The 8,656-nt window shown below is 44.4% G+C and overlaps 1 protein-coding gene across 1 annotated transcript; it reads left to right on the top strand.

The window, feature by feature from the left end:
• Positions 1-1,234: 1,234 nt before the first annotated feature.
• On the top strand, positions 1,235-5,711 carry RPL14 (ribosomal protein L14). Its single transcript, XM_012460142.3, has 6 exons — positions 1,235-1,294; positions 1,815-1,916; positions 2,381-2,475; positions 4,873-4,972; positions 5,070-5,123; positions 5,401-5,711. Exons 1-6 carry the CDS (start codon positions 1,292-1,294, stop codon positions 5,668-5,670), a joined length of 624 nt encoding a protein of 207 aa, XP_012315565.2. The 5' UTR covers positions 1,235-1,291; the 3' UTR covers positions 5,671-5,711.
• Positions 5,712-8,656: the final 2,945 nt, after the last annotated feature.

Genomic DNA, 8,656 nt, shown 5'->3' with positions numbered 1-8,656 from the left:
GTGTGGTGGTGCACAGCTGTAGTCCTAGCTACTCGGGAGGATGAGGCAGGAGAATCGCTTGAACTCGGGAGGTCGAGGTTGCAGTGAGCTGAGATCACCACTGCATTCCAGCCTGGGTGACAGAGTGAGAATCCATCTCAAAAAATTAAGTTAAATAGAATATGTGTGCGTATGTGTAGATAGATAGATGTGTTCTGATGTGATGCACCAAGGACATAGAATTTCTACCAAAAATTCACTATCTGAATCGAATGAGGAAAACTCCAACAAACCCATGTTACAAATGTAACGGTTAAATCTACAACTATCAGTTAAAGACTAGAGATCTGATAATTACATGCAATTTGTAATCCTCCATTAGATCAAGAATCTGGAAAAAAAGTTTTTTTCCCGTTTGCTCCAAAGAACATAGGAGGGACAACTGATAAATTTGAATAAGGACTGCAAGTTAGATAATAGCAATATTAATTTCCTAATTTTGATAAGTCTATTGATGATGTAAGAGAATCTCTGTTGTTTGGAAATACCCATTTTAAGAATGTATACATAGGCTGGGAATGGTGGCTTACGCCGGTAATCCCAGCACTTTGGGAGGCCGAGGCAGGAGGATATCTTCGCCCAGAAGTTAGAGGCTGCAGGGAACCGCCACTGCACTGCAGCCTGGGCGACTGGGCGAGACCGTGTCTCTAAAAAAGAATGTAGAGATAAAGGGACATCATGTCTGAAATTTCCTCTCAAATGGTAGAATGACAGAGCAAATGCAAAATGTTGACATTTGTAGAATCTAGAAGGGTTTATGGAAATTATTTGTACTAGTTTAGCAATATATTTATAAGTGTGAATTACTTTAAAATAAAAGGCTAACAAAGTTACTGAGATCAATTAAGAATGTGAGGCGCCAACAGACCTAGTACTAAGCTATGAATAACCAACATTTAAATAAAACTCGGGGAAATAAAAAGGAAGTCAAATGGCATGCGATCAACAAAAGACATAGCTTCCGTACTCTTAATCCTAAATTACTAAGAGATGACGTTCCTGAAGCACTCCAATCCAAATCAACAAAAACAATCTCGCCGCCCAACTTTGCGAAAAAGCAAGTTAGCTCCTGCCGGCTCCACCATGTTTTCCCTGTGAGCTTGCGTGCGCATACGTACGCACGCACGCACGCACGCACGCACTAACCAATCGGTGCCCACGTCGGCGTCTCGTTACCGCAGGGGCGGTGCATTCTTCTACGCATGCGCACGGTTGGGCGGGGCTTCCTTCCTTCTCGCCTGACGCCGCCAACATGGTGAGTCTTACTATTGCGGGCTCCGGGACTGGCGATCTTTCCTCTGTACCTCCGCCTCCGCTGGGAAGCTGAGGCGGCGAACGGCTCCGGGAGGGTCTTGGGAAGCACATGGTGAGGGTCCCTGGGCCGACTGTGCCTTGGAAACGGGCACTTCCCGGACTTGTGTCTAACGAGCGCGTGGAGGACCCGGCAGGCCTGGCGCTCCTTGGGCCACGCGTGCGCATCTCGGCCGCTGAAGCTGGATGGCTTGAGACGGCCCGTGGTCCCAGAGCCTTGTCCCGCCGCCCCGGCCTTGCGGAGCTGGGAGCTGGTAGGCGGTGGCGACGGCAGCCGGTCTTTAGTTAAGGCGGTATCTGCCGATTTCGTCCATTCAGGTTGGCGCCTGGCGCTCGGGCCTGTGTTCCCCTGCAGCATTCTTTTTCGCTGAATTTAACCATGTCGTCTCTAGCTGCAGAAGGTGACAGACAAACTAGCGAGTATTTTTAGGTAAGTCTCATTGTCCTTTCTGCCCAAATTTTAGGTGTTCAGGCGCTTCGTGGAGGTTGGCCGGGTGGCCTACGTCTCCTTTGGACCTCATGCTGGAAAATTGGTCGCGATTGTAGATGTTATTGATCAGAACAGGGTAAGTGTCACAGCTTTTTACTAAACATGGCAGTGGACGTATGCACTGCAGAGGGCAACAATAATTGTCTCGATGACTGTGTAAGATAAGTATACTATGGGTAGTAACTTCATTTTACCATTGAGGAAACAGGCAACGTGGGGTAAGGGTTTTAAGCACAGCCTCAAGTTAGCTATTAATATTGAATTTTAGTATTACCCCAGCCACTTAAGCTAGAGCCAGTTATGGGCTGAAACGTTGGTTAGGTTTAAATGAGTTACTAGATACATAAAGTGAGTTTAGAACAGATCCAGCACATAGAAAGCACGTGACTCAAATAGAGTCATTCTTGTCTTTCCTAAGCAATTTATTTAAATAGTAGTGTGGGTTTGATGACCCTGAACGGATAAGTGATTGTACAGAACCATCTGACCATTTTAATTGCTATTAGATTTTGCACTGAAGTTCTTGATGTTGCATTCTAGGCTTTGGTTGATGGACCTTGCACTCAGGTGAGGAGACAGGCCATGCCTTTCAAGTGCATGCAGCTCACTGATTTCATCCTCAAGTTTCCACACAGGTAACTATCCACCAATCATCACCCCTTCCTACCATCCCCAGATTTGTTTATACTAGTAAAACTTTGTTTTAGAGTAAACGGTAAGAAAGATTCAGAGCCATCCTGAAGAGGGTTTTACATCGTAGAAGTAGACAGGGATTATTTACTTTTAAAATGTCCTGGGCGTGCACATCTTTAATCCTAATGCTTTGGGAGGCCATGGTGGGAGGATCTCTTGAGCTCAAGAGTTCAAGACCAGCCTGGGCAACATGGTGAAACGCCCCCACATCCCTACAAAAAATGCAAAAATATTAGTTGGTCCTTTGGCACTCACCTGTAATCCCCAGCATGGGAGCAGGGGCAGGAGGGGCGCACTGAGTTGGGAGGATGGCTTGAGCAAGATTGAGTCTGCAGAGAGACCTGATCATGCCACTGCACTCCAACCTGGATGACAGTGTGACCCTGTCTCAAAAAAAAATAAAATGTCCTGAGGTCACCTTTCTACCTTGGTAATTTAGGGCTTTGCCTCTGTTCAGACTTGCCGTCCTCCTTTCTTCTGGTCTCTCCGAAACTTTTAGCTTAAAGTAAACATAATAAGTCATTAGGTAAGCTCTTTGTGTCAGTTATACAGTATTTTACATGAGAGGTTGAATCCCTGGCTTACATTTAAATGAGGCAGCAAGTAGCGTAATGGTTCTTTTTTGACATAAATTAAAACCCTTTGGTGGTTGCTGTAAACTTAATTCAACCCGCAATGATGGTTGCGGTGGAACGTGTCCTATCACATAGCCAATACAGATAAAGTAGATATAATGTAATTTTGCATGCTTTAAAGTAGTCAAAAATGTATGCTGGGCACTACAGACACTGGCTGATGTATATTAACACATAATGGACTTTCAGGGACCGAGGGTCGAAAGCGTGCCACTTGAACAACCTGGAGTGCTCATGACCATGCTGCTGCTATGACATACCACATTGTTTTAAAGCACAATTGGGGTGAAGCTTGAGGATACATCAAAGTTCAAAGCAGTAGAAAATATCTGGTAACTTAGATTTTCACTAGGTACTCTTGTAATTCTGCCTTGGATCCCTGGACACCCTGGATTTTATTTTTAGGATGTTTGGCCATAAATTGTTACTGTAAAATTAAAAAAAAAAAAACAAAACATTAACTACCTTGTTTGTTAGGAGAATGAATGGGTTGGCTGGGTACAGTGGCTCATACCTGTAATCTCAGCACTCTGGGAGGCCAAGGCTGGTAGATCACTTGAGGACAGGAATTTAAGACCAGTCTGGCTAAACCCATCTCCACTAAAAGTACAAAAATTAGCCAGGTGTGATGTGGTGCATACCTGTACTCCCATCTATTTGAGTGACTGAGACAGAATTGCTTGAACCTGGGAGGCAGAGGTCACAGTGAGCCAACATTCCACCAGTGCACTCCCACCTAGGCGACAGAGCAAGACCCTGTCTTTAAATAATGATAAAAAAAGAAAATGAATGGTTTTCAACACATTCGCTGCTGAAGTGGAATTATGTATGGTTAGAAGTGGTGTGGTTTTGATTTTGGGGGATTTTTTTTTTTTTGAGACAGTGTCACTCAGTTGCCCAGGCTAGAGTGCAGTGGTGCCATCTCGGCTTATTGCAACCTCCGCCTCTTGGTGTCAAGCAATTCTCCTGCCTCACCTTCCCAAGTAGCTGGGATTATAGGCACGTGCCACCATGCCAAGCTAATTTTTGTGTTTTTAGTAGAGATGGGGTTTTGCCATGTTGGACAGGCTGGTCTCCAACTCCTGACCTCAGGTGATCCACCCACCTTGGCCCGCCAAGGTGCTGGAATTACAGGCGTGAGCCACCGCACTGGGTTGAGAGGTGGTGGTTTTTAAATTCATAAAATGGACTGGGCTGGGTGCCATGCCTCACGCCTGTAATCCCAGCACTTTGGGAGGCCAACGCGGAGGATTGCTTGAGCCCAGGAGTTGGAGACCAGCCTGGACAACGTAGCAAAACTGTTTCTACAAAAATTTGAAAAATTAGCTGGGTGTGGTGGTTTGCACCTGTAGCCCCAGGTACTTGGAAAGCTGAGGCAGGAGGATGGCTTGAGCCCAGAAGGTTGAAGTGGCAGTGAGCCATGATCACTCCCCTGTATTCCAGCCTGGGTGGCAAAGCAAGATCCTCTCTCTCAAAAAAAAAAAAAATGGGACTGGATTACAGTTTTGATTAAAATATGCTTGAAGTTATAAGCTATTCTGGCTTACGAAACACAATAAAAATAAGTACTGCTGTGCCAGATGTTGTCTTATGCAGACAAAGAAGTGTAACAGGAAGAGTGCTTTTCAAGGAACAAAGGAAGTGTCCTTGCTAGTGAGTGACTTCAAAGCTGATTCCTGACTCTGTGGTCTTGACTCGTTCTAGTGCCCGCCAGAAGTATGTCCGGCAAGCCTGGCAGAAGGCAGACATCAATACGAAATGGGCAGCCACTCGATGGGCCAAGAAGATTGAAGCCAGAGAAAGGGTAATCACTTAGGGTCATTCGAATTTTGGCTTTTTCTTTTTTTTGGAGGTTTCAAGGTAGTGTGCGAGGGATAATTTTTATTTTTATTTTTTAACAGAAAGCCAAGATGACAGATTTTGATCGTTTTAAAGTGATGAAGGCAAAGAAAATGGTAAGATTTAAGATCTGTACTTCTGTGTAATTTAGCTTTAGAATAACAAGGGAGCAGTAACCAAATCTTATTCCAAGCTGCCAGCCTCTTGGGAGCTTTCTGTGAAAAGGGAGAATTTATCCTCGTCGTATTTCATGATATTCTTATGGAATTGTTACCTTTATTTAGATTTAGTAGTAGGGGAACAGACCACTTAATGGCCCTTTCTAAAACCAGGATAAGTTGAAGTTTATTTTTGTATACACAATAATTGCTTTCGTATATTGATGATTTTCAGAGGAACAGAATAATCAAGAATGAAGTTAAGAAGCTTCAAAAGGCAGCTCTCCTGAAAGCTTCTCCCAAAAAAGCACCTGCTGCTAAGGGTGCTGCTGCTAAAGTCCCAGCAAAAAAGATGACCGCCGCAGGCAAGAAGGCTCCAGCCCAGAAGGTTCCTGCCCAGAAAGCCACAGGCCAGAAGGCAGCGCCTGCTCCAAAAGCTCAGAAGGGTCAAAAAGCCCCAGCCCAGAAAGCACCTGCTCCAAAGGCATCTGGCAAGAAAGCATAAGAGGCAATTATACAAAGTAATAAAGGTTCTTTTTGACAATATTGGCAAACTTTGGATTTAAAGCCTGTTGTTGGGGCTGGGGTTAGAAGGCAGACTGATAGTAGGATTATAATAAACCTTAAATAATCAGTTCCTTAATCTCACTCTGTGCCCATATTTGGATTGATAGTGCAAAATCATTGCAAAGTCATAACTGATCATGTCATGAGAAATGATAACTTAGAACACCAAGAGGCATTTTTTTCTTTCTTTTTTTTTTTTTTAAATGAATGAGAGGTTCTCATATCGCCCAGCTTGGCCTTGAACTCATAGCCTCGCCTCCTCAAGTGCCAGGACATCTGGCTGGAGCCACCGCGGCTCCCTGCATTTTTTTCTTAAGGTCACCTTAGCTTCAGAACATTTTTTTCCATTATACAAATATGTTTGCCATAAATAGGTAAAGTGACAGCCTCTTGATGCCCAAGGACCTAGCAGATTTTCTTTATTTTTTATTTTATTTTTTTTGAGACAGACTTGCTGTGTTGCCCAGGCTTTTTTTGTATTTTTAGTAGAGACTGGGTTTTGCTGTGCTGGCCAGACTGGTCTTGAACTCCTGACCTCAGGTGATCCCCCTACCTCAGTCTCCCAATGTGCTGGGGTTACAGACGTGAGCCACCACACCTGGCCTTTTTTATCTTCTTAAGGCAGTCTTGCTCTGATGCCTAGGCTGGAGTGCAGTGGCACGATTTCGGCTCACTGCAACCTCTACTATCTTGGTTCAAGCCATTCTCCTGCCTCAGCCTCCTGAGTAGCTGGGACTACAGGCGTGTGCCAGCATGGCTGGCTAGTTCTTATATTTTTAGTAGAGATGGGGTTTTACCATGTTGGCCATGCTGGTCTTGAACTCCTGAGCTCAGGTGATCCACCCACCTTGACTTCCCAAATGCTAGGAATTAACAGGTATAAGCCACCATGCCCGTGCAAATTTTCTTATAAAAAATAAATTAGGAAAATAAGTATAAAAATTACACGACACAGCCCCAGAGGGTCCTGAGATCTTGTCCTCAAGGTGGTCAGGCTATAGCTTGGTTTTGTGTTTTTAGGAAGACGTAAGATGACGATACATGTAAGATGTACATTGGCTCAATCCGCAAAGAAGAGACAACTCCAAGCGGGGAGTGTGGAGGGAGCTTCCAGGTACTTAGGTTGAGCATATTTCTAATCCAAAAAGTTTCAACATCTGGAACTGAGCTGTGACACTGCAATTGGAAAATCCCTAGCCTACCCTCTTGGTGGGTTATAGTCAATGCAGCTACACAACAGTGTCTCTGAGGAAGACATACTTAAGGATATGTGCATATGAAGCATAAATGGATTTCCTGTATAGACCTAGGTCCCATCCCCAAAATGTCAACATCAGAACACATTTTCCTAAGCATTTCAGATGATACTCAGCCTGTATATAGTAGGATGGACTTCTGGTTCTGTCTACTACAAGATTTAGGTAATTTGGGGCAGTAAAAGATCCTGCATAGATTTGAATACTACAAAGCTGTACATGAAACAGCCTCGCTGTGTCTCCCAGGCTGGAGTGCAGTGGCACAATCTGCACACTGTGACCTCCAACTCCCAAGTTCAAGCGATTCTCCTACCTCAGCCTCCTGAGTACCTGGAGTTACACGCATGTGCCACCATACCCAGCTAATTTTGTATTTTTAGTAGAAACGAGGTTTTGTCATGTCAGCCAGGCTGATCTCAAACTCCTGACCTCAGGTGATCTGTCTGTCTTGATCTCCCAAAGTGCTGGGATTACAGGCGTAAGTCACCACACCCCGCCAGGAATATGTTTTAAATGAAGCTAATTTTCTAACCAAAAGCAGGCTTCAAGTTTTACTGAAGTAAAGGAAAAAGCACATTGAGTTGCTTGGTAATAGGCAAGTGGTATGGTGTAATAAGGAAAATATGGGCAATTTGGGATTACTAGTTCTACACTGAGAATCGAAACCCTGTCTCTACTAAAAATACAAAAATTAGCCAGGTGTGGTGGCGGGTACCTATAATCAATCCCAGCTACTCGGGAGGCCAAGGCTGGAGAATCGCTTGAACCCAGTGGGTGGAGGTTGCAGTGAGCCAAGATTGTGCCACTTCACTCCAGCCTGGGTGAAAGAGCAAAACTCCATCTCACAAAAGAAAGATTAGCCAGGTGTGGTGATGGCGTGCCTGTACTCGCAGCTTCTCAGGAGGCTGAGGTGGGACGATTACTTGAGCCTGGGAGTTAGAGAATGTAGTGAGCCATGATGGTGCCAGTGTACTCCAGCCTGGGTGACAAAATAAGACTTTTTTTTTTTTTTTAGAAAAAAAAAGACTTGTTTTAGGGGCAGCTATTCTCAAATCTGAAAAGTTTAGGGAAAATAGCTAAAAGATCCAGGTGCTTCTGAAGGGTTTTACAAAGCAGAACAATTCACATCCAGACTTGGGTTTTCAATCATCCTGTCTGCAGTGTGGAAAGAAAGGGTTTGGAGGGGTCTATGCTGGAGACCAGAGAAATGGTTAGGAGGCCGACACAGTAATCCAGTGGAAAGAAGATGGAGAGGAAGAGTCAGTGATGACTGCCAGATTACTGAGTTGCTTGGTTGGATGCAAACTGGTGCATTCACTGAAGTGGGGGAACCCTGGAGGAAGAACAGGGGGATGAGGGAAGGATGATGAGATTAATTTGGAACATTTTGAATTTTAGGCTCTTGTGGAATAATCAAGTAGAAATCAACAGGCAGTTTGAAATCCAGACCTCTAGCTCCAAGCTACCTGCACAATGCCTAGCCAGTAGGAGGCACTATTGCCATGATTATTACTAAATCTCGACTGCAGAAAGAGATATGGGAGTGTCTTACAGGAGAGAGGCGAGATATGCAAGAATAATAATGTCAGCAATAATATAGCGCTTATTTTGACTTAGTTTGGTACAGAACTGGACTCTGTCCATAAAAAGAGTCAAACTAAAATAAAG

Source organism: Aotus nancymaae, unplaced genomic scaffold (assembly GCF_030222135.1).
Source record: "Aotus nancymaae isolate 86718 unplaced genomic scaffold, 86718_ANA_hifiasm-v0.15.2.pri h1tg000038l, whole genome shotgun sequence".
Taxonomy (NCBI): domain Eukaryota; kingdom Metazoa; phylum Chordata; class Mammalia; order Primates; family Aotidae; genus Aotus; species Aotus nancymaae.
This window is presented reverse-complemented; position numbering and strand designations above follow the sequence as displayed.